This window comes from Aphelocoma coerulescens, chromosome 8 (assembly GCF_041296385.1).
Source record: "Aphelocoma coerulescens isolate FSJ_1873_10779 chromosome 8, UR_Acoe_1.0, whole genome shotgun sequence".
Taxonomy (NCBI): domain Eukaryota; kingdom Metazoa; phylum Chordata; class Aves; order Passeriformes; family Corvidae; genus Aphelocoma; species Aphelocoma coerulescens.
Genome location: NC_091022.1, coordinates 12118634 through 12145142, shown reverse-complemented (window position 1 = coordinate 12145142; position 26509 = coordinate 12118634). Strand labels below are relative to the sequence as shown.

At 38.3% G+C, this 26509-nt stretch overlaps 1 protein-coding gene across 2 annotated transcripts in view; it reads left to right on the top strand.

The window, feature by feature from the left end:
* Nucleotides 1-13848, top strand: part of NTNG1 (netrin G1) — a 147200-nt gene extending 133352 nt beyond the window's left edge. Inside the window, exon 9 of one of the 2 annotated variants that reach the window (XM_069022549.1) lies at nucleotides 12436-13848. In XM_069022549.1, the coding sequence (XP_068878650.1) occupies nucleotides 12436-12665 (230 nt within the window). In that variant the 3' untranslated portion in view covers nucleotides 12666-13848. The remainder of the gene's footprint in view (nucleotides 1-12435) is intronic. The other variant, XM_069022548.1, reaches the window with a different exon arrangement.
* Nucleotides 13849-26509: the final 12661 nt, after the last annotated feature.

Below are 26509 nucleotides of genomic sequence, written 5' to 3'. Positions count from 1 at the left end.
CAGCAGGGTGTTCTGTTAATGAGATGCTGCCCCACTGAGCTCTGAATGGCACACATACTTTAGATGGGGATCCAACTTCCTTTTTAAGCCAAAAGATCCTTGAAATAGGACTCTTACTTTGAAGAATTTAGAATTTCATTTCCAAGGAGAGTAAAGAGAGTTTCATCACATGGAGCTGTTCCTTTAAAGAGCTGAAGCTGCATTTTGATCATGAGACAATAAGCAGTGACGAGCATCCAAGGAGGACAAGTTACTCTCACAAAATTCAAAAACCTGACTTACTTCCTACTGACTGCAAGAACAGGAGAATCCCACAATGAGATTTAAACTGGGGCTGTTAGTGCAAGGAAATTCATATTGAGGGCAAGCATAGCATCCTTAAATCAGCTCCATTATGTTGACATTATGCAGCAAAGCACAGCTCTGCAAGGAGGCTTCAGCTCTCAGAAAGAGCCTCCTATTCCACATATCTTAGAGACAGATTACAACAGCGTATTGCAACACAAATATCTCAGAAGTTGAGCTGGATGCTTTGAAATGCTTCCAATTACATTTGCACACATGCCCTTTGGTACACAACTGGGGAGAAACATGAAAGGCAGCATGTACACTGTATAACTTCTGCAAAGGTATGAAAATTTGGGTCAAGATTTACACCACCTGTCAAAATAAAGCCATACACTGCAATAATTTTTCTGCAATGACCTGAGAGATTTGCTAGTTCATGCTAACCCATTACTGATTTAAAACAAAGTGAAAAGATGCTTAGAGAAGTGTACTCCAGTTATATCTTTTATTCAGTGGCAACATGACAACTTAGTGATGATGCTGCAGCCCACACTGCACTGCACCATTAGAAGACCCTGAGTGTTTTGCAAATACAAAACATTGAGCCAGCTAAGATGTGTTGAGCACCTCCCTCACCTACTCCCACCCACCCTGGCTTTAGCCCAAACCCCTCTGTTCCAGTTCTACTTCCCTTTAGCACTCCTCCTGCTGTTTTAGCTAAACAGCTACTCATTCCATAGCTTTCTGGCAGTCTTCAGAAAACCAGCATCCCACTCAGCTCTGCCATGTTACCACTTCAGAAATGCTGTCTCACAGCAGAAAACCTTTGCCTTTCACACTCCTGTCATACCCTCACTTCACTCTGGGCCTGTGTTTGAAACCTGAGCAGGCACCGTGCTGGCTGGCCATGCTTGCCAGCCCTGCTTGCCTTGTGGCTGCATGGGGAAGGAGAAGGCTCCATTGCTGTTTACCCTCCCTGTTTGTCCCTCACAAGGTTCCAGGCCTACAAAAATTCATCCTACCTGGAATGACAGCCTTTCCTTGTCCTCTGCTAGCACATGCAGCCATCAGCACAGGCATGTTGCAAACACCCTCCTGCCATAGGAGGCAATGTCAAGGAATACAGAGTTCTCAAGGAGCTGGGATCTGATCAGTCAGATTTCCATTGCCATCACTGCCAAGGCTGCTGGAAGAGCAGGACAAACATGTGATAGGAGTTGTGGGACTTCATATTATGTAACGTAGAGGGCTGTCTGGGGCAGACAACAGGACTGGACCCAATGAGGTAAATTTGTCAGGAAATACAGATTAATCATGCCAGTTCTGTTGTGCAGAAATTTGTTTCCTTTTTCACTGAGAGTTCTAAAAGAAATATAGTCAGACATTATGTTCTAAAAGAATATACTGTTGTATAAAGTAAAAATGTATAAAGATAAAAGTACATTTTCATAAAAACTGAGCGTTTTTCATGCGACCCTTCCTTTTCCAAACCAGAGGTTTGTGACATTGCTGTACACACAGCCTCTCAGGAGCAGGAGAAAATGACCAAGGTCTTGGTTTCTCAGTCTTAAGTGCAGGTGGAAGGCTTTTTAAGTAACACAACTACTTCTTTCTATCATTAAATTTAAGGCTATTGATACAATATATCTTTAGAAATATCTAACACACTATCCAGAGTAATTTATTTGATCTAGATTAATGGAGATATCCTTGGTATTTTTCAATTCTGGCATGACTTGACAAACTAAAAATTGGAGAAAATAATTTCAATCAAAATAAAGTAATTGGAAGTGAAATCACATTTGGCAGCTATCTATTCTTCGAGGATCCCAGCTTATTTCAGTCTTCATTAATAATTAAATTTTTAACACCTTTGTGCATCACAATTGATAAACAGAAATATAAGTACATTAATCAGCATGTCAAAAGTAATGCTAGAACCATATAAAGCTCATGGGGAAACAGCTCTTACTCATAAGAATATTTTAACTCTAGTGTTTTTAATATCCTGAATTATCTTAACACTTTATCATAGTAAGCAATGTCAGCATCCATGGTTAGAGACATTATCTTTAGTTCATAGGCCCGTAGAACAAACTTTTCAGACATTGTCCCAAACAAACCATGCTATGTACTCTCTTTCTAAGACAGGTCTATTGTTATTCAGATCCTTTTCTACATTGTAGCAAAACTTTAAAGTTGATTAAATAAGATTAATGTAATTCTGTTACTATTGCAACAACTTAGTAGTAGTAGCCTGCATATTAATAGTGTGAACACTCTGTAGGTTGCCTGTGTGCCTGCTTCAGCTCTATTGGTTGTATGTGTGATAATGAAAGTCTTTTGGACATTTCTGTTTAATTGTGTGATAAGTCAGTTCTTTAAATGTTTTCAGGTAAAACACTGGCTAAGACCATGACACTGGTTACACCTGGGTAAAACACTGCAGAAAACCTGGTGTGCCTGAAGAAGATTGTGTTGGAAAGCGAGCATCCATTATCTGGAGTTTCCCATCTAGTGGTTGCCCTGCCATGAAGATTAATGCACTATGATAACCTGAAGCAAGTCTGTGTGTAGCAATAAATATTGTTGATGAAAACTAGCATGAAGCAACTAATAACTTTAATTATTTGGTACATTAATTTATTAGTTCTTATTTTTGCAGAGTGCTACATGCCAGCTGTTTGAATCATCTTATTGGTATTCTGATGAAAAGAGTGGAAAAGTAAAGCATTGCACCAATTAAAATCCCACTCACAAGAGAGCATGTTATCATCTGGTATATCTCAGGCAGGAATTATGATATAAGAATCTGCCTGTTGAATTAATTTTTCAATTTTACTGTCATACAAAAATAGACAATAACAGGTAATATTTTTATAGGTCAGATGAAGCAGAGTGGATAAAAAATTTGCAAATCTTTACTGTGTTCCTTCTGTATGAATATGAAGTAGCTGAAGTTCTGATTGGTGAGATTAGAAGGAGATATGAAACATTACATTGGTATTTCTAATTGTCAGAGTATTTAATCATCTTATGCAATCACATATGACAATTGGACAAGATTGCATAGTCCTTTTTTAAACTTCATAGTTTAGAAACCTTTTTAAAGCTGACTGTCAGCAAACTCCCCTGGCAACAACATTCAGCTCTGCTCTTGCATTTATCTAATCAGCAGTGCAATCTAGTAAACAGAGCAGGAATTCACAGAACCTGCATCATTCCCTCCTTTTGTTTGCATAGGCAACTCATTTGACTTTCCTAGGCATCAACTTCTCCATTGTTCACTAGCAATAACAAGTTTTTCTCTGAAGAACTTTGAGACCTATAGAACAGTGTTTTTATCCCCATTCTAGAGCTGGCTCAGCCAAAGCACTCTGCAGCATTTCATCCACACTCAAAACAGTAAATCAGTGTAGATTCAGAAAGAAGATCTCCTGATTCCCAGCACTGTTACTTTAACAAAAACCCCCATCCCTCACTTCATAGGTGTTGTAGGAATTATGTAAATGTTTTACCTTTGCCTTTGCATTGTATCTAATGTTCACATAAATTCTGAATGTTCATCTCCTGAGAGCTGCTACACCATTACCTTTTTGCACGCTGGTGTTTTGGTCTCCTGTAGTAGAACATTATCCTGATAACTTGAACCTTTCTTTTGAAAAATGCACACAGAAGGAATACATAATGACATGTAAATATAAACTCAGCTTTACCTTTCTTTGTGGTCACTGTAAAAGAGCTGATAAGTCACACTTCCATTTAGTTACATACCCGTCACAATTAAAGATTGCTGGTGTTTCCATTACAAATGCTGGTTTATGTAGTTCAGAAGTTGATCATAATATATATTTCCAGTAATTTTTTACCAGTTGTTCAAAAGGTCCCATGGGACCCAATTGCTTAAAGCACTTGACTTTAAGCCAAAGTAGTGAGAAGAAAGTTTGCAACATTCAAATTATTTTAGATCACAAATAACTTTAGAACAGCAGTGACTATTAATAGAAGCCATCAACAGCACATTCTGCCACTCTCTTTTTCCTCTTCCCTAAAAAATTTAGGAAGATACTTATTAGAATAATTCTAATCCCCTAAATCATTGGGAAGTATTTTCAGTTGTGATTATCTGTCTGGTTGTGCTACCAAATAAAGTATTAAGAGTTTGGGACTATTTCATGGATTTTGAAAGTCTTCAATTAGTGTTCATTTGGAAGAACAGCTGAATGAGAAACTTTTTTCTCTGTAAACAAAGACAAATTCTTTGCATACTTTTGTGTCTGTAACATTATTCCAAATCAAACACCTTAGAAGCCAAGGATGCAGGAACATTTAACCTTTTATATACTTCATAATCATGTATTTGAATTGCTGACCTTTGCATGATCCTGCTTTGGTTTGCTTTCCAGGCTTTCTCCTGTGTTTTTGTGCTCTGTAAAAGCAATGCTTGTTGCAGGTCTGTTTCACAGATCCTGGGAACTTACAAGAAAATCCTGTTGTTGTGCATGAAGCAGAAAATGCTGCTGCACAGGCAAGGCCACACTGACAGCTCTTTGGATAGGACTGAACTGGCCGTAGATGTCTAAGGAGCAGTGGCAGCTGGGGCATTCCTCAAAGTGCCACTGAGCCAGGAGCAGGACAGAAGGGGTGAGGCACAGCAGGACAGGGAGTTTCCCAGCACACAATCCCCCAGGCCAGGGGATCAGAGCAGCTCTGGTGACAACCACAGGGTCAGGCACAGCCTGCAGGGCACAGCTGGAGCAGGGGAGCCGTGCCTCACATGGGGAAGCTGCAACAGCCAGAGGCTGCCAGCACAGCAGGGCCCAGGAGCCCCTGCCAGGCCTCCCACCAGTGCTCCCCAGTTAAATCTCCCAGAGCTCCTGGACACACCTGCCAGCTCCATGTACATGTCTCAAATGCTTTCTGGCATGGCCAATGGCAGTAGCTGCTCGTATTTAGGGAACCAAATCCCATCCTCCAACCATTCACAGGGCCTTTTGAGGACTTCATCTTTTGCATCTGAGGACTTTTTGTGCTTAGCCAGTTTTTATTGATAGTGGTTACATCTAAACCCTGACCTTGCTGTTGGCAATATTAAAAAAACCCAAACAACTCTTTAGTTGCAACTGCTTCTTTTCCTAGTTAAGGAAAGAGAAGACAGATCATGTAAGAATGTTCATTTTTCTCCAGGCAGATAGAAATAATGGCTCTGCAGCTTACAGCTTTGTAAGTGGAATATGAATGATAGGGGCATGTAGTCCCTTTTGAGCAACTAAAGCTGTGATGTAGCTTATTGCTCTCCTGAGATTACCCAAAAGTATGATCAGGGTCATAGCAATTCAGTGGTGCTCCTCCATAAGCAAAGCAATAAAAAGAATAGGGAAATTTTTCTTCCCCACACTTTGGGAATCATCCTCTTTTGTAGAAGTATAAAACTGGAACCATCAAAATCAGATAACTGAAAGGTTAAATCATTCATTTCCCGAAACCAAGGAAGATTGAAAGGTATTAGTTCAACTCTAATTCTTAGATGACTAAATCTGCATTTGTTTTCATCCATTTTAATACACCATCATGTGTCGTTTCTACCAAAGCTCCTATGGCTATCATGTCAGAGTATTGATTCCAAAACTCAGCTCTCCCTCATGTCCTTTTGACAGGTTAGATGTATTTCTTCTCATTATTTTTTATTAATTAAACCCAAGGATTTTAGATTAAGAAGAGAGATGAAAAATGAGAAAGCACAGACACAACCTGTAAAAAACAGTAATTTCCTACCTCTACTATCCTCATATCATGGTTAAAAACCCCACGTATTCTGTAAAGGATTTTGCACTTTCAGTGGTGAGACATAATCAGCTAAGCTTACCCATGCATGCTAGGATAAATTGCTGCCTATTTGCAGGAGAGAGGAATCACCATCCATTCTCTGGCTGTGTGCTGGGCAGAACTCTGAGTAACAGCTACATCATCTTGTAGAAACTCTGAACACTTCGCCTGCAATTTGATTAGAACTGGCTTAGCTTTGAACTGAGAGCTGTGCAGAAAGAACAGAAATTACATGCAGGCAAACAATCTAAAAATTCTACTGGAAAGTTTAAGTGAACGCAGTATCTCCATTACTCCCCTATTCATTTACTCTCTGATAACTTAATAAAACTGGTTTGATAAAAACGTGTCATTTCAATTGTGCTTCTAACAGGCATTTCTAAGACAAGTCAAGATGGAGATGTCTGCCCTTTGAAACTACTCTCACTTGGTCAATGTTTATTTCCTTGTATTGCTGGCAATATAATTAATCACAACATTGTTTCAACTTTGCACCAGAGATCTTTGTATTAATGTTTGTCATTTTGTGACCATAATTTTGACACAGTAAGATATGCTTTAGGCTTGTACTTGTCTACAGTGATTTATTTAGTCTTAACATAAGAATGTGCTTTGGTAGATAAGTGCAAACCAGTTTTCTTTACGTGCTATCAAAGTATCTACCTTGTCTTGATTTGACAGTATCCTAAGATAGTTTTACTACTACAGCAAATGTAGAATTAGTGGCACTTCCAAACAAAGAAATTATTACGAATATCTCATTTATAAGAGCAATAGCTGTTTTTCATATCAGGTATGTTTGTGGATTAAAACCATTGAAGAAGTCTGATCAATGCTGACACAATATTCATGGTAGCAAAACATTTTAAAGCCATTTGGCAGTAATGTAAATGGTAACAAATTGAATTCTAATAATTAGAATAAAGTAAGTACTTCTAATTGGAAGACAGGCAGGGGAAGAAATCTCAGTGACAAAGCCTTCAACTCAGTTATTACTCACTGGTTATTCAAATGAATAAGATACTTAAGCTATAAAAACTTGAGGTTTTGTCATATGCTGTGCAACACGAACTGTAACAGCAGTAGCTGTAACCTTTCAGGAGAAGCCTGACTACTTCTGTTTTCCCCACGCCCTTATATCCTCTTTCCTGACATCTATGCTATATGGATGAAATCTCATGAGTCAGGGGAGTTCCACATAGAGACCTTCAACACACAGCAAGTATATATTGTATTTTTAGGATTTTTTTCCAAATAATGAAGATGCTTGTCGCTGACTCTGCCAATTTGCAATATTTTGATTGCAGTCACTTATGTTCAACTGGAACATGCAGCTGGATACAACTGGAAAGAATTTCACACCTTTGCATTTGAATCAGACTAAGTGTTTTGCATTCCCCAATTCCATTTCTGCCTATTTGACAAATTGTGGGAAAAATATTGCTAATATTGTCACAACTGCTGAGGTTTTCTTGCTATATATGTATGTGTAGATGCCCACGTTCTTATTAGGCATACACACAAGCTTCATTCAGTGCAATTTCTTTTATATTCTGAGATTGTTTTTACCATTTATTGATTAAAAGATCACAATTTTAGAGAATAATGCATGTTAGATACAGGCTCCTCATAGTATTCATAGGAACTAATTCTTCATTTGACAAGAAATCGCTTGTGCTTGGCCTGGATTTACTGAACTTATTTATGCAGTGAGACAAAACCTCCCAATTTTTTCATGACATTTCAATGTGCTGTTCAGTGCCTATTTACAGACAACCACTGCATATATTGGAGCTACCTATAAACATCATTACTGAAAACCTGAGTTTCACTATGCTGGGTTTTTACTCACTTATGCACAGACAATATTCTGTTAGCATGGGTGCTGAAACCTTCCTCATTCATGAGTTCCAGTAATATTCTTTACTAAATAAGAAGTACCAAGGAAAAAAATGCATTAGAGAAAAAAAAGGCAAGAATAATTTCTTCAGTTTTGAGACCTGCATGCTTTCAAAATTATGAACAATAGATGGAATCCAAGGTCAAAAATTCAGTGGTGCCAGTCACAAAAACCACTGACAAACAGTACGGAAAATTCACTGCAGCAGAAGTAGGGGCAAAGATTGCATCAGTGCTTTAGAACAGACAAATATGTTGTGTAATATATTCAGGGCTGTCAACGCACCAACCTGTCCAGGGATTGTAATATTCATGATCTGGGAGACAAAAAGGAGAAAAGTGAAGGGATAGTTTTTAAAAGAAAGAGAGAGGAGAGAGAAGGCCATAACAAATGATGCCACAAAAGGAAAACACTGAAGAAAAACAGTGATAGAACCGAATGTAGAAAACATTGTTTGAAATTTAAGTCTTCAGAATTCAAGAAAGGAAGCAAGGACCTCTAAGATTTTTTTTTCTTCCTGTGACTTTATCATTAATGATCTTTATGTTGTTCCCACAAAGAAAATTTCATCATAAATCCATATTTTGATGCAGAAAGAGAACACCATCTATCCCAGCTCAAAAAGTGTGACAGTAGCCTGTCCTACCTGAATAAGATGCTACTGTAGGTAAGCTGTACAAAATTAAGGTAGCATAAAGACAGGTACAAATTTTATTTTCTTCCCACTTGGATGGCCTTTGGGAAAGACAGGAGTGTAGAAGAAACTGTAGCATCTTGTTTTTCTGTCTGGGCAGCAGGCAGACCTAAAGCCCTGGGCATGTACTCTGCAGCTGCCCAGACACAGTAACCAGAAAGACCTTAAGCCAAGAGCACAAGGCTCTGCCTGAGGTGCCCCTCCAGACTGAAGAGAACAACGCCTGCATTTGTGCTTCCCTGTCTCTATTGCTGCTTCAGAACTAAAATCAAGCCAGAGCTGTCTAACTCTTTTCTTTCAAGAAGCTGCAAAGATATTAAAGCTGAGTTTTGGAGAGACTCAGGAATTTTCATGTATTATTCAGATTTGAACATTGAAGAGGGAAGTAGTCATTTGTCTAACTGCTGTGTTACTCTCAATACATTTCATTAAATACCCAATATAAATTCTATTAAACACTAGCATATCTATGAAAGGCTAAGACTACCCCTTGAACCAGCTCAAAGGCGGGTATTTTCCCCTTGTTTTCCTTTTTTATTCCATTCCCAAATGTATTAGCATTGCAATTAAAAATCAAGACTATTTTGTGACTTATGGCAAGGCATCTTTTGTCATCATTCACAGAGCTATTACCCTAAAAAAGGAGTCATCACTATTTTATTAATATCTCTTACTAATTGCAGAGGTTTGTTGGGTGGGAAGGGGGAGGTAGCCCCAAGGACAGCAAAGCTCCAAATACACATCCAAATAGCAATCCATTTCTGCATGTGCCTTTTTTTCTGTCTCCTTTGTGTAGTGTTTTAAGCATCCTATAACCAGACCATAGTTAGCTTGTAAATTGATGAATTATGAGAACAACTTTAAAACTATTTCCTTTAGTTTACTTTAAATATTTCATTTCATGCAGTAGCACAGATCTGGAGACTGTGCTCAGAAATACCCCTCAAAAAGGCCTGCAAAGCTCTCCAAAACAAATGAGATACCTGTTTTGGTTTTTAAGTGACCAGTTTGATGTCCTGTCTTCTAATTAAGGAAGATCTGCCAGCAAACCTACAGCTAGTTCAGCCACACAGGTCTTAATAGTCTTCAACGTGATGACTTCAGAATTAAGTCTTTTACTTGTGTCACTTCACAAATCTTTTCATTTAACTTCAGCTCACAATTGCTATCTACATGATACATAAATGTGCACATATGTGTGCATGCAAGAGAGATACAAGCACAAAATTAAGAAAGCTGTGACAATACAAGATCAACAATTCCAGAATTTTCAGCTATTCAGTATTTTGCTGAGAACAATAAAATCTACCTGCATTCCTGTGAGCAAACATTTAAAAGCATGCAAGAATAATGATGACGATTTTGATCCATCCCTTCTTTAAGCACATTTCAACAACTTTCTAATGAGAAAGAAATGGTCTGATTTAGAAACCAGCATCTGTAATATTGTATCCAGAATTTTGTAGATGGCTGTCTTTAGAGGCCTTCGGTAGCAGTCTGCAAGAGTGTGTCAGGCAGAGCAGTCAGTGTGGAGCAAAACACCCCTTCAGCCACCCATCTCCAGCAACCTGTAACTACAGATCAGATCTGGGCTAAGAGCCTCCTAAAATAACAGGTTACAGTCTGCAAAATAAATTTTAAAATTTTTTTAAACTATGGTTTACTTAATATTTGAGAAATTTGGATAAATTATTCCAGGTGAAATGTGAAGTGAAACATCTCTTCTGCTGTTTTAGAAATGGTATTTAATGAACTGTTGACTCCCACTGAGTTTGTCAAGGTAAACAAGGGTCTGTATTGATGGGACAGGTATTTCCCAATTTGCACTGCCTGAACTGTAGGAAGCATCCCAGCAATCAGTAGTCTAGAACATGCAGATTCAGTAACTGTACCATCAGATAAAGTACTTTGATTTTGCATATTGAGATGGCTAAATATATACAATAGGAATAATAAATTCGACTTCAAAGATACATAGCCTCAGTTATAAGAGATGTAATGCAAATATTGACTAAAAATACAGTTAATTTTTCTGCCTGTTACCGTGATATTTTCTGGGTTGTTATTCTCATCACATTTATTTGGTGGTGACTTACTGTTTCTTACACTTTTTTTCTAATGTATGTATAGAACATTTAAATTCAGACATAGGGTCATCAACAAAATGTGTTATTGTACCTTACTATTAAAATTTTTCCATTGCAATTCAGAAACTGGACAACAATATTAAATCCACAGCTCTTAGTAAAAACCCTTGATTGCTAAAGGAATCACTAAAAAAAAAGATTTACTGTTCCCTCTCAATTGCATCTACAAGTTTCCAACATATTGCATTACTCAGCCCACTTGGATGCAGAACATCAGAAAGGTCTTTGGAGAGACCTTCTAGGGTGAGAAAATTATTTTTCTGAAAGCAAGTCAGGACAGAAAAGATTACCAATGAGGTGCACAAACTTGTACAAATTTATGTAAAATTACACCACTTAAGAACTTGGACTATTTCAATTGTAGTTCTCATGATATTTGGACTGCTTTTAAAAATAAGTAAATTAATATTTGCGAAACTATACTTCTTTGTAGCAATAAACAGTAATGTTTAAGATAAAATTACCAATACTTTCTCTATTCTGAATTGTTTAGGGTATTTTCAGGCTAAGGTATATATAAACATCCTATGATGTTAAGTCTGCTTCTAAACCAAATAATCTCTTCCCTAATTCTCTAAGTTAAATTTTTTACTGTTACCTTCTACCTAGATCGTAGGTGCAAGTTCTTGACTAAAATTGCCTCTCCTGTGGAAGGCAGAGCTGTAATCCAGCACATATCATACTAGTGATATCATCTGAAATAAAACATTGATTGACACATTTAAGTACATCGCTCATACCTCTACATTTTCACCCATGAAATATTTCAATTGATATTAAGCAATACAAAGTAAAACTGTCAGCTTTTCAAATAATATAACATTATGCAGCTCTAAAAGTTTTGCCTGTATTATTTTCTCTTAACTCTCTTGTCAAATCTGATTTCTGAAGTTATTATCAGGCTACAATATCTACGATATCGAAGATAACTTTAAGATGCAATGTACCAAAGTACCAAATCTAATTAGGATGAAATAGTTGATCTATAATAGAAATAACATTATCGTTTATTTCCAGATGTCTATACTATATAATCCCCATCCAACAGCATGTTAAATTTCCTGCCTGTGCTTGCCTTATCTTCTTTGCACAATTTTTTCAGATCAATAATACACGCAGTTCTTGATTATAAAACCTTGCCCTCTCATGCAGATCTTTTTACTTCAGCAAAGCCATATTGCATTTTTACCCACTGTTCATGGTTTCCAGAAGCTCTAGATACATTGCCCTTTTCAAGTAACACACACCACCTACAGTTCCAGTTCAGTAGTAACTATGAAGATGCAGACATTAGCACAAGGCATGTATTAATATTCTTATTATTTCATTATTAAACAGTCCTTCATATAAAATTAATTAATATCATAGTTGGTGGTCTTAAGTGAATTAGATGGTTTTCCAAGAATACAGCCTTAAGAAAAAAAAAAAAAATCGAATATTTGAAAAAGCACGGCCCCTTTTCATATGTCTTAGGAAGAGGAGGGAGGTGGAGCTTCAATTCTGGTTTTAGCGCAGTTCCTCCTGTCGATGAACTTACATTTATTCCCTTTTCTCTTCCCCCATCCCCTTCTATCTTGCAGCAAACGTGTGTGACAACGAACTGCTGCACTGCCAGAACGGCGGGACCTGCATCAACAACGTGCGGTGCCAGTGCCCCCCGGCCTACACGGGCATCCTGTGCGAGAAGCTCAAGTGCGAGCGGGAGCCGGGCGGCTGCAGCCGCAGCTCGGGCCGGGCCCCGCGGGCGCTCGGGGCCGCGCTGCTGCTGCCGCCCGCCCTGCTGGCGGCCACGGCGCTCGCCCGCTGCTGAGGCTGCGCCTGCTGCCGGCGTGGCACCGGACTGGGCACGGGCCCGCGCCCCACGGGAACGGCACGGAGCCCCGGCGAGAGCTGCTGGAGCCCCCAACGGGGAAAAGAGTAAAAATAACCACATACAAACTAAGAAGGCCGAACTGAACTAAGCCATATCACTCAGTTACGGACAGGGCTGCGGGTCAAGACTGTTCACCTCTGGCTCGAGAGACGCTGGCAGCGGCCTGTTCTGCCAAAGCGGTCAGCGCTGGCTGCAGGACCAACGGCTCTGACAGCCCCCGGAACGGGAAGAGAACTCCAACACCATCTGCTACTCCTCTCCGGTGCGCTACTGCACCTCCGCCCGGTGTGTGGACCGACCAAACCAAGGCATTCTTTGCTGTCAGTGCATTGTGGGTATAAGGAAATCTGTAAAAGCTGCCATATTGGCCTGCTTCAGTCCCCAAATCCTTTCCAACCTGTGCTTTAGTGAACGTTGCTCTGTAACCCTTGTTGGTTGAAAGATTTCTTTGTCTGATGTTAGTGATGCACATGTGTAACAGCCCCCTCAATAAAATTCAAGCCAGTCATATCCTTGTATACCTTAGCAGCACTGCATCAGTAAGATGCTGTGTTCACTTACTGTACAAGAGTGGCTATAGGACAAAAAGTGTATTTATCCTTTTGTATTCAAATGAAGTTATTTTTCTTGAAATAATGTACAATGTAGATTTTTTGTATTATTGCCTATTTGTGTTACCAGACAATTTATTAATGTATTTAATTCTAATCAGATAAGAGAAAACTATTACTTTTTATTTAGTCCTTTTCTTTTTCCTTTCATTTAATTGTGCAGAGATTTCTCTGTATGGGCAACGTGCTGGCATCAAAGAATATCAGTTTACATATATAACAAGTGTAATAAGATTCCACCAAAGGACATTATAAATGTTTTCTTGTTGCTTTAACACTGGAAGATTTCAAAGAATAAAAATTCCTGCATAAACAGTTCCAGGATGACGTATTGCTATTTCTTAAGGCCTTTTTAGAAAACAAACAAACAAAAAAAGTTTATGATTTTGCCATCTGCTATGTGGAAGAAACCCAGCTTCAAAAGTGGAAATGACATCATAACAATCTACCCTGGCTTGAATTTTACTGCTATCATTTCTGCAAACTTAAAAGGTAAAGGGCATCATTTGCTTGAGGAAGATTTCATCAAATCCCAACCCTGAAAAAGGTATGAAAAGTTGAATAGTTCTCATCTTTGTTCTCTTAATTAATCATAAGCATTATTGCAAAAACTAAATTACAAGGTATCATAGAAGCTGGTCTTTAATTCATACCTTTTTTGTGGATTCTGGCAATAAGCAGATAAAGCCACAGCTTACATTGTTTCTCCAAAAGCTTCATTTAAAAGATACATTTATATATTTACTAGTCTGGTTAAGAAACTGCAAAAACAGCAGCAATCACAAAAAAAAAGCACCAATATTTAACTTTTAATAAAGTCAGATTTAATATTTAGAAGGACTGTCAAAATATACAGCAGCAAGTAGACAAAAAGTGCTGCTCCAGCAAATAAAGTTTGTTTCAAGTATCGCCCAAGGTGTAATAAATTCTTGTTACTGCCTTTTATTAGGCCAATTACTGAGTGTGACAGAAAAGAATAGCAAGACTAGAGAGGCAAGCCAAAACCACAGCAAGTGTTTCGAAGTCCTGGCAAAAAAAAAAAAACAATCTAAAGGTAGCAGGACTGTGTGAATTCATTTCCTAGCAATTTTCATCATAATGGTTATAAATATTTTACCAACATAATAGCCTAGTGTGGAAAACAATTAATCAGCAAAAGAAAAATTCCTGAGAGAAATAAATTCTACCTGGCTGCCTCTTTCAAATGGTGAACAGCAGAATTTAGGGCACTGCTTTCTTGGAGAACCTCTTTCTGCTGAGGAAGCAAGTTTTGCAGGACAGTACCCAGCCTCCAGAAGTGGGTAGGAAAACCAGGTCTTCATTTCTAAAAAGAAATAGGATTCTAAAAGAATACTATGAAGATGCTGATGACATCAAGCTGCTGCCTCTTCAGGCTAGCACTGTGACCCTTTGTCATGTAGAAAGTTTGCTGTTCACTCTTGCCCTTGTTTGTGAGGTAAATGAGGTAAGGCAGAGATAAATGAAGTGCTTTGCTGGGTCCCAGCCATGGCCTACATGAGATTGCAGGTATATTTTAGAAGTATATTCATGACAATAAACAGAAATGTACATTGAGCAGATTCAAGAAGGAATATAAATGCGAATGCAGGTGACATACAGAATGGGAAACTACCTATAATTAAGTGGATTTCTGATATTAAAATGGAGAATTTAAATTTTCTTATATTACCACAGACCAAACTTGATTGTGTAATTATTGGAAAAGATGTGCTTTAATTGTCATTATAAACTCAAGGCTTTGTGGAAGTGCTAAGTAAGCATGTTATGCACATTTGGTTAGAAAGGATTCTGCCAGCAGTGCTGAAGTATAATGAATATAAGATCACAATCAACTCAGCTACATTTCAATTTCATATACTTAGGATCTTCTAAACCAGGGCAGAGTATATGGCTTTCCATGTATTTAGCTACTATTTTGTGCATTTTATCCTCCCTAACCTATTAATAAAATTACAATTTTATACAGGAGCACATTCAGTGGAAAATCTTATCAAAAGTCCTTTTCTTCAGTTTCATGATTTTTCCCTCTAAACTCCACAGAACTTTACTAAATGAAAATCTGAGTGTAAGTTTCTGCTACTGTATTCCAAGTATATTTCTAAAATTATGAGTGCATCTTTGAGAGAGATTTACAGTACTCAGAATTGCTTTACCTGCATTTTTTTACTTAATTCAGTGTAAAATTAAGGCAAAACTCATTCCCCATTTCAGAAGCTGTGAAGAACAACAGATTCCTTTTCCTGAGCATGCAGCAGGAGCTGTCCATGGCCACATGCAGTTGCAGTGTCTGCTTTATTTTCCACCAGAAAATATAGACCCCTTCCCACATATTTTGGTTTCTTGGAATGGGTATTCTCTCCCTGTGAATGCCTGTAAAATAACAACACATTCATGATACTGAAAAAGGCCAACTCAATCCTTAGCCTAGGATTTTGGTTCTGTATCAAAATGCAGCAAAACAAACCTACAATTTTCTGTCTGATATTTCTTTCCTGGAAGGTTTAGCATTCAAGAACTGACCAGGCTTTAGACTGCTTAGTTGTCCAGATGATAGTTCAGAGTACAGTGACCATAAAACCAGCATTCATCATTGGATTTATTCAGTTATCTTAGTTCCGGTTGCTTTGCTCAAACAGTCAGTCCTAGTCCACTTGCTATTCCTGTGTTTTATACCTAGAGAATTGGTTCTGATCCAGGATCCACAAGTGTTTAACATCTGAAAATGGGGCACCTGACTGCAAGGTGCTGCTCCCTGACAAGCAAACTGCAGAAATTTCCACTTCACACCAGCCATCTTTCTCACAGGGAAATGAAGAGAGAGGCATCTGTTTTCGTCCTACCTAACTGCTTCAAAACTATCCAGATGGAAGAAAAATCTAGTCACATGCAAATTGACCCCAGATATTGCCCTCAAAAAATAATTGATCTAATACTTTATCATGACTGAGCCACAGGTGAGAAGTTATTTCATGTAGTGAACAGAACAAAATAATAATGTGCAAAAGACTCCTCAAATTTAGAAAGAGCTCTTCTGCTTGCATATAATTTTATACATCTTTCTCATAACTCCAAGACGTCAGGGGGATTTGTTATAACCTCATTGGGATTCTAGGTTTATTAAACCATTGAATTAACTAGATTCATCCATGCATGCAGTTTATTCACCTGTGAGAAATGTGAGTAATATTTTTCATAGAATATGCAAGACCAGATTTTCAGGCAACCTTCAGCCTAACACTCATGTTTGTCCTTGCAAATGCAAACTTACAGATGTAAATATTAAGATGTAATTAATTAATTTCCAACAAAAACTGTAAGTTTAATTATTTATGGATGCAAACATCTATCCACTACAATGCAGATCGAGTATTATAAATTAGAAATTTTATATTAACCAACAATACACCTTTCCCACCCTCTCACAGTATCAGAAAGAAGAGGACATAAGTATATGCAAAACATAAAACAGCAGCATTTTGCACCATATGGTGCATTTCATTTAATGAAAGTTCATCACCAGAGCAGTATGTTCTCCAAGACACCATTTTTGCCATAATATTCAACAGATAAAATTCCAGTACAAAGCATATGTTTCCCTTTATTGTTTTTCTGACCGTCATTATCTATACAGACACAAACACACAGACAATGAAATACTGCTTGAGGTATTTCACAGCCTCAAATAGTACAGAGAAGACTAATTTATGCAGTCGAGACCTAAACAGATTGTAAAGGCTTCAGGCTTGACTTTCTGCATACATTGCTACCCAGTGCTCATCTCTGAGGAAGACTGGGATAAAGATCACACCATGGAATGCAGTGAATGGGAGTCCCACAGCAGGCAGAGAACCAAAGTGCCAGCCTGGTAAGAGAAAGCACGGCAGCAGCGTGTTGGCCCTGGCAACAGGGGCACATCTCACATTGGGACATGCCAGGCATCACTCCCCCATTGAAGCCTTGGCATCTGTGTTTACAGATGTGCTTGTTCCAGTTCCAGTTGCTAAGACACCTCCTAAGTACACAGTGCTGCCCAATGGAGCTGCTGCTCAAGTCTACTGGTGTCACTGGAAATACACTTCTTGTACTAGAAGCACACTGTTGTTGAGAAACTGGAGGAATAGTGATGTTTTCTGGGAAAAGAGGGTCAGAGGTAGCTTCTGAGGCTATGCTTGTCTGTTTTGAGAAAATCAGTCTGGTTTGGGATGAGTATTTTCCATTTCTCATATAGTGTAATTTTCACCTGAGTACTCTGTGCAAGTATTTGTGATATCCAAGAACAAATAAGTAAATTCTAACATTTATATACATGAACATCACTTCTCATGAATGAACAAAAAAAAAAGAAAAAAAAAATATCTGATTCTGATTCAGCTCCACTGAATGAACAGACTTTTTAAAATAAATTTTTCTGGTTAGGACATCAGCTGTTTTGAGATTAACACATTCTCTGCATTCAGAAGTGCAACAGCATTCCTCCACAAAACTACCAAAAACACCTGATGAGATGTAGATCATTCAGGCCCTTACTCTGACAATTTCTGTAAGGCATATTCTAAGTTCCCCTCCTTCTAAGAAGCCTTGATCTAGCTGATGGTTTCACATCTCTCAGTGACCATATTCAGTGTTACCTGAACAGATAAATGGAAGCATTTCAAGCCTTGTACATTTACTGGGAACATGGTTCACTTTGCACTTGCAAATAATTGTAGATGCAAAATTGATGGGTGCTGCCTATATTAGTTGTTTGCAATTGACAGTGCCAAAAAATCTCCTTCAAAGGTTTGGGTCCCTTTGACTAGATTCTGCAAACACATTGAATGAAAAGATGTATTTGCTTGCTCTAACTAAAAAAAATACAAGGCTAAGTCATTCTTACAAGATTCTAATGACACTCAAAGTAAAAGCACTTCTATTTATCACAGCTGAGATGCTTCAAAAACCCTCAGAGAAGATACCATAGGGTTAGACTTTTATTCCCTACAGTCTATAAATATTCCAATATTTCAGGTATCCGTTAACAGAGATGAAGAAACTGATTCAGAGAGGTAAATGAAGTTGCCTGAAACAACCCAAAAAGCAGCTGGCAAAGTCAAGGAACAAATTTCACCATGCTCAAGCTTCACAGCACATTGAATATGAATGAAGTGTTACACTACAAGAGTATTGAAAACTTCTTGGTAGATTTGGTTACAACAACCACTATGTATAGCATTAGTATATACATAATACAATATTTTTATGCATAACCTATATTACTAATTAGAAAATACAACTTCACACCTCCTCATTTTATAATGAGGATCAAACCAAATTTGTTCTCACAAGTAACAAGCAGACAAAACAGATGTATGCCAAATGGTATGAAATTACTCCTTGCCTGAACCAGTAACTACTTTTATGTAACTTCATTCTTTCTTAACTTCATTAAGGGTTATGAACACCAAGGTCATAAAGAAGATAGTATTTCTGTACCGGTGTTTTAATGAGAATAAACAACATAGAGTGGTTGATAAATTAATTATAGAAATCATGTTTTTAACTATCATGATATCTCATAAATGATTTCCTAAAACTTAATACTAGTCATCTTAATTGCAGGAGAATTTAATGTATTTACAAAAATGCACTAATAAATTTACACAAGTACTAAAATAACTTACTTTATTGTTTACTTGTTACTGGTTTTACTGACCTTATGCATAATAAGTCTATTACATTCTTCTTGCAAAACAGACCTGCTAAATACATGCCCAAAGCTACATACGCCGAAACCCAGTAAGCTAAAACATAATGACAATCACATTTATAAGTTGAGATTTGCTCATCTCATAGAACTAAAAAGCATTCACCAGAAATGGAATTCAAATATTAAAACAAAGTCTTCAGCTTCAAGGTGTAGAAACTTGAAAGGTTAAACATGGAAATGAAGGTTGGAGCCCACACTGCAGAAACAGGTTAATGAAGATGCAGGCCAGCAAGATCAAGATGAAGTAGAACTAAACAAGTTCTCACTACCAATCAGACACAATTTTTACCTCAATCCAAACAGAAGTATATATGAAAGGTATTGGAATCCAAAGCAAAAAGGAAAAAAAGTCTACTTTTATCAAGACTTACAATATTAGGGGAAAACCCAACACCAAAAGAAGGAAAAGAAAGAACATAAGCTGTGCCCACACTAAAAATATGCTAGAATCTCAGAGGAAAAGCCAATTTTAGGTACTACATACACTCTCATAAATCTGTAGGGACAGAAATTAGCATTGTAATCTCTGATTTGGAAATTGCAGGACTTGAGCCTCACACAGTCTTCACTTGAGGGTTTCACCTTCTGTCCAGGTGATACACTGCTCATTTACCTGCTGGAAGAGCCCAGGCCCATCAGTACACCTCTGCTTTGTCTTTGCTCCAGCTGTGCATGTAGCACGAATCTGGCCATCTAGTCCAGATGTTCATGAAGCAGACGTTTTTCAACACATCACAGGCCTGGCTCAGGCTGTGGAGATACGCACAGCTTTTTACCGGCTAGGCTCGTAGTTCAGTGCCTTAGAAAGCCTCGGGCAGCCTAGAGAGGTAGCACGGGCAATCCAGCATTTCAGTAGCTCTAAAAGTGGCAATAGTAGCTGCAAAGCTGATACCACCAGTGGAAGCAAAGAGGGAGAAACAGTCTTCAGTTGCCAATTCCTGCAATTAGAAGCTTTCAAACAGAAACGGAGGCAGATGTTCGCAGAAGGGATGCAAGCCAAAGAGGGCAGGGCCCCTCTTGGGCCCTTCTTTTATTAGGAGAAGGGGAGGACTGGGGGCGGACCCGGGGTGACCGGCCAATCAGACACTGCTAAAGAGTTTGAGTTACATTTGGTTTTGCCCGCGCTTGGAACAAAGGGGTTCAGAGCACATGGCAGAGGCAAGTCCTGGCTTGTCTTGGGGAGGGGGAAGGGAAGCTTGAACAGGCAGCAACATCAGGCCACAGCAGAATAAGCTCAGGGCAGGAAGAATCCCCTTGCCAGGATCTGTGTAATGCCAGCAGTTACATTTGCTCTTTGCCACACACCTCTGACATCTCTAGAAGTAATTCTTACGAGGACATAGAAAATTAAATGTGTTCAGAAGTGAATATTTTCCCTCCAGACCTTCTCTTGACATCTCCAGTCACCACGTACAACAAGGGGCTGAAAGGCCCTGGATGGCTGCACTGACTCATTCAAATGCATGTCTTATTAACAGCTCTTACCTCTAATTATTGTTGCTTGGAAGGATGGGAGAACTGGCATGTAGAACACCCTGGTAGTTATATTTATTGTACTGCTTTCTTTTGCCATACTCTAGCTTGCTTTCTTCGCTCATGTCAGAGTTTTTTCTATGCCCTCATAAATTATATTTCTTCCTTTGCTCTGCAGATCTCCCACGGGCACTAAGTAGGTGGATTGGTACCTATGAATTAGTCTTGGCAGTGCTCTTTTGCCTTCCCAGATCTGGTAGAGGCACAACGACTTTTACAATTTGCTCATTGAGTAGGATGTAAGGAACGATGACTAAACTATGTAGATTGAGTGCTGAACAATTTTTGACAGCTTTCTCGTTTACTGACAATATCTAACATCAGAATATCTCCCAGACTGTACTGAGGTTAGCCTCATGACACTACTGCAAAGCAGGGAAGCATGTTATTTCCATTTTATTCATAGGGATTGAAGCCTGAAGATGCTGAGAGACTTACAAATTCAGTTACAGAACAAGAGATTAATTCTGACACCTCGTCCACTGCAATAAGTACTGAGACCTACAGTTCCCTACTCCATCCAAATTACACAAATCTGAAGTTAAATAGCCTCCCATCTGCATGTATTTGCCACCCACTCACTTCAGATTATCCCATCCAAGTCTATTTTACATTACACCTCCCAAAACACTGGAGTTTCAATGTTGTGATTTAACTTACACATGTGATTTTGCTGGTTCAGTTTTTTCTCTTTGGCACTTCAGTTCAAGGCTAGAAGGAAACCACAATTACTGTTTTGTGAAGGGATGCATATGAGTCAAAGTAATTGGAAGCATTTTAACAGTCTGATAAATTAAAAGACATGCATACAGAAAAACAGTAGAGCACTAGAATTCTCTTCCAAAATAAAGAGATTGTTACAGGGTTTCTTTCCTCCCCCCCATCTGATTTTTATTTAACTGGGTATATTAGAGCTCACATAATGATAATATTATGACTTGATAAATACATATAATATCTTTTATAGCTTGAAATACCTATAGCTTAGGCATTTAATTTCTTCTAAAAATGTCTAGATCCTGACCCAATTAGATTTTGATACATAGATATTTCTTGCTTACTGGAAATCTGGTAGCAGAAAGACTCTACATTTTGAATAGGCTCATAAATATATATTGAATTTAATTTTTTAATACACAAAATCCATTTTCCTATTGTTTAGTTGGTTTCCTGACTGCTTGAGAGAAATATTTTCTCTAAATATTTTTGTTTTGTACAACTAATTAGTCCATAAATCAGTATGTTGTAATATGGCAGAGATTACCCTCAAGCCAATAGAGAACAACTGATGGAATGTACTTTCTTTGTAATTCAGCTATCTCCAATGTCTCTGTATTTTCTTCTGCTGCTTTCAAACATTGCCTTGCCACTCTTTTCTCTCTTCCTGTTCTTCAAATGTATATTATTTAGCCAATAAGCATTAATTGTACTAAACACCTGATTTTTCCTGTGTTTTGAACCAGGCTCAACGGGCTGACAAAGTACATAAATAAATAACCAGATAATCATAGAGTAATCCATTTGATTCTGTAGTAGGGCATTCACATGCTTTCCTATTTCCTATTACTAGGCCACATACTGATATTAAAAATGTCCCACTCTTAAGCAAAAAAAAAGTCTCCAAAAGAAGGGAGACAAACTGAAAATGTAAAATTCCTGTAACACATGTCGAAGATTGAACTGGAAGTCAGTTCAGGATGGTAACCCTATTAAAAAAAATGAAGTGTAAGCACGTGCTGAACTTGAAGCTTGTACTTTAATAACACCAAAATCCTCCTTACTGTATTTTTTTTCTTCCTAATCTATAATGCCAACTTCATTTTCCTCAAATGGCTTACAATGGCTAAGATGAGGTAGATTGCTCTGAGGCAGTGTGACTTGTGAGCTGTATGCTCTTCGTCATCCAGCCCTCTACAACTTTAAAAACCAAAACACAAAAAACCAAAGAGACAGGCATGGCTTTGTCATTATCTCAGGAGACTTCAGTTCTGAGAGGTAATTCTTGTGTGGCAATTAGTCAACAGCCTTAGTACAGCTGCTAATGGAGATGTGCATGCTGATAACAAAAGCTATCAGTGTTTTTTTTCGCCAGCTGTCAATCTTAGCAAAGGAAGCCAAGGGCAAGTGAAATGAAGATTAGCTAACCTTGCATATCTCAAAAAGAGGCCTCAGAGAAGGAGGAAACAGACTTACAAAACACTCTGAGAAAACCCAGAACTTCAGTGTAAATGGTGCATCTATTCTGTGAACAATGACATTTCATTCTCCAAGGACTGACCAGTTTGCATTCGTTAACAACTTGTTCCAGAATCCATTAAAAGCAAAGGAAAGCCTCACCTTGATTTCAACAAAACAGAATCAGGTTTTAAATTAGATTGAAAAATAATTTCAGGAAAAGAAAAAGTAATCCCTCAGGCATTATCTCTCTTATCCTACTATAATCTGCAGCATTTGTCAGTTCCATTTACTATTTATTGTGCATTATTCTATTTCAGCACTTAAATTTATTCTCATTTGAATGTTTCCACAGACCCAGCAGTTCTGGTGACAAATATCTTAATTTAAGATGCTGGTCTGTATGGCAGGCACCATTTCTATCCAACAGAGAAAGGAACTCCCTAGCTGAAGCTGTTTTCACCAATTTGTTTGCCAGCAGCATGTTTTCCTGTTTAATCCGTGTTAACATTTTGTTCAGAGTTATCCTAACTGGCATGTATTCTATCTGATAAACATCTCCTCTTCTCCCTCACGGAAACATTATTTATTTATGACATTATTATTACAGACAACTAAACAGCCAAGAGGGAAACACATTTGCTTTTCTACAAATACCTGCACATGCTGTTAAAACCGCATCATTTTTCTTATAGAAACACTTAAAATTTGGTAAAAGGCTTCCTAGGATGTCTTTGGCATCCACTGAGAACAAGGAATAGAGATAGACACATGCAGCAGTACAAAATCAGCAAGGGTTCAGGAGAACACAAGGAAAATAATGACATTTCAGGTTGTTAGGCTGATATATGAAACCTTCTCCTTTCCAGCCTAATTTGTCATGACTCCACGACTAAGTGAACTAAATGGACTTGAGATAAAATGATTCAAATCAAGGGTCTCAAATTCATTCATATTCTCTGTATCTTTGCCAGCATAGGAGCTGGCTGCTGTATTATTAGGAAACCAGTGCCCAAACACACACACTGTGAGCAAACACCAAACAATCTCTGTTGGAGGTGACAGTGTCCCCCAGGCTGCTTCATGACTAACACTAAATTAGGAAGGAATAGTATAAATCAAAATTACCAAGTGCCTGAGAAGCAAATAGCCTCAAAGTCCCTCTCACTTCACCAGTTAGTAACATAGGTAAACCTTCATTTGATGAGGATTTGATGAACATACTCATTTACAAAAGGACTCAAAAACCTACAACTGTTTCATAAATTACACTAAAAGTTGTAATGAGTCATCAGTTTGAGTCTGCACTACATGGGAACGATCATCTTCCATTTCTTTGAAGTTCCTATTCTGTCCAGGGTCTGTATTTTACCAACATGGCAAGATTTCAGTGTGTCTACCTGTAGTTTTCCCACCTTCTTTCTGTATTATCTGTGTCTAAAAGTGCAAGCTTCTTTGCCACATAGATGCCTTCAAACTCTGTGACACATTTCAAGACATAACACATATCCTCAGTTACTTTTAACTGACATATCCTTGAATCTTGTCACACTGGGCTAGGAATTTTTCACATACAGAAAGGCAAGTCTCTGCAGAGGAGCAAAACAACAAAACCTGGGGAAAATGGAATGCATAGACTTCAGACAAGCAGAACAAAGGCAATCTTTAAAGACAGAGTCAACTGTAGGTGTATTATTTAAGTAATTCATCAAAGTAGAAATTTTTTTAGTTTAGCCCCTAAATTTTTTGCCGCACACCACTGCTCCTGAGAACAGGTCAGGTTCTGGTTAGTGAGTCTTGCTTGCTTAATGCTTACAAAGGAGCAGGTCTTCCAAAACTCAAAAGAACTAACCCCCAGACAAACAATTTCTCCTCCTCCCCTGCACAATCTAGAAAAACATCTTGCTTCTGATACACCTTAGAACTTTATAAACATCTTTCAATGGTGCTGAGCAAGTGGAGGTAGTAATTATAAAGCCTTCCTAGAATCACATGTTGGTTGCATTTGCAGACTCATTATTCACATTGCTCCACTCCCAGCTGAAGACAGTGGGGCCATTGACTCAAAGGACAAGAGGCCGAACTCCCAAGTCCTTGCATCCAGTGACAGAACTGGGCACTGTGCACTTTATTCCTAATCATGTCTTAGAACAAAACTGGAAGGGATGAGAGTTTTAAATAAATCTAAGCAAAGTCTTTGGGCTTTAGAAAGAACTGATTGTCTGGCTTCTTTAGCAGCCTTTAAAAATGCAAGATTTCATTGTTACCTTCATCATAATTTTCACTTATACTCACACACACAGATAGACACGCAGAGCACTGTAAGCCCAACACTGCTCCTCAGCCTGACATCTCGTGGCTGTGAGGGATATAACACTGCTGAAGCAAACACTCAAATACCATCCCCACACACAGGAGCAGACTAATGCCTGTATAATTTAAGCAAATACAAAACAGCTCTTGAGCAATGCAAGGCAATTATTTCATTTGATTAGATGAAATGTGGTGTCAGCATGGGGTTCTGATAAAACAAAGTGGCACAGAATTGTAAAGGTAAGCCACAGTTACAAATAATGCAGAGCTTTGGTTAACTGGACTACAGCAGATGATATTTTGCTCAAAACTATAAACCTATCTAATCTGGAATAAGGATTTCTAGAATATCTGCAGTTATTCTTTAGGTACTACTACTAAATATTAGCTCGATTTTTGCCACAGGAATGAAACCACTCCTGCTGCAAGAGCAAAATATGAGTGCAGCAGGCTACTGGAGGAAAACTAATGTCTTCTCAGACAGGAAGAGAAATGAGGAAACAAAGAGTGGGTTTGCCTACATACATAGGCATAGCATGGGTACATGCCTGGCAGGGAAGAGAGGGGAAACACCCATGCTGTGAAGAGTAACTGCTTTTTCTTTTCCTAAAAAAGTTGCACTATTGATTCATTTTCAAGAAAAACAACTTGAAACTCAGGGGAAGAAAAAGATTCTTCCTTTTAGGAGGATTTTCTGCATTGTCTTAAGACGTATGACACTCACCTCCTGTTCTCCTTTTCTGGCATAGAGAACAACAATCAAGCAATAACACAGAGAAAATTTCTGTGGTTTGATTAGTTTACACACCAGATGTTCCCACATATATTCACATCTCCCCAACTCTCTTTCTCCAGCCAAGAGTGTGTGCAGCTGCTACTTCTGTAGTCAACACCAAAGCTATTTAACAGAGTTATTAGCAGGGGGTTTACGTTATAAATCCCACCACTCTTCTCTAGGGGTCTGCTTCTGTTCCCATTGAAGTTAAGGCATCATTGCACTCATTATCTTCAGAGAGAGCTGGACAACATTGCTGGAATTTTTTTCTACTCTGTTACAAACCTGCACTTTCACCTCTTCCAGCCTATGATTTCCATTACATTTTCTTGCTGGTACTGTAAGGCTATACAGCTGTTCACTGGCTAGCTCTGGGTTGTTATTCTTTGTGAAACAGATTCCAGTGGCAAACAATTTTAAGAACCACCACAACAGGTAAGAACTATTGCTTGTTTGTTAATTAAGTTTTAATGACCATGGATTTCAATAAACGGGAAGTACAAAGTTGCATCTCATTAATGTACCACTGATTGAATAAACCTCAAAGGTGGACATGAGTGTTCCCAGATGATAACAACATTCATAGGTTCAGGAAAATTCCCCCAGG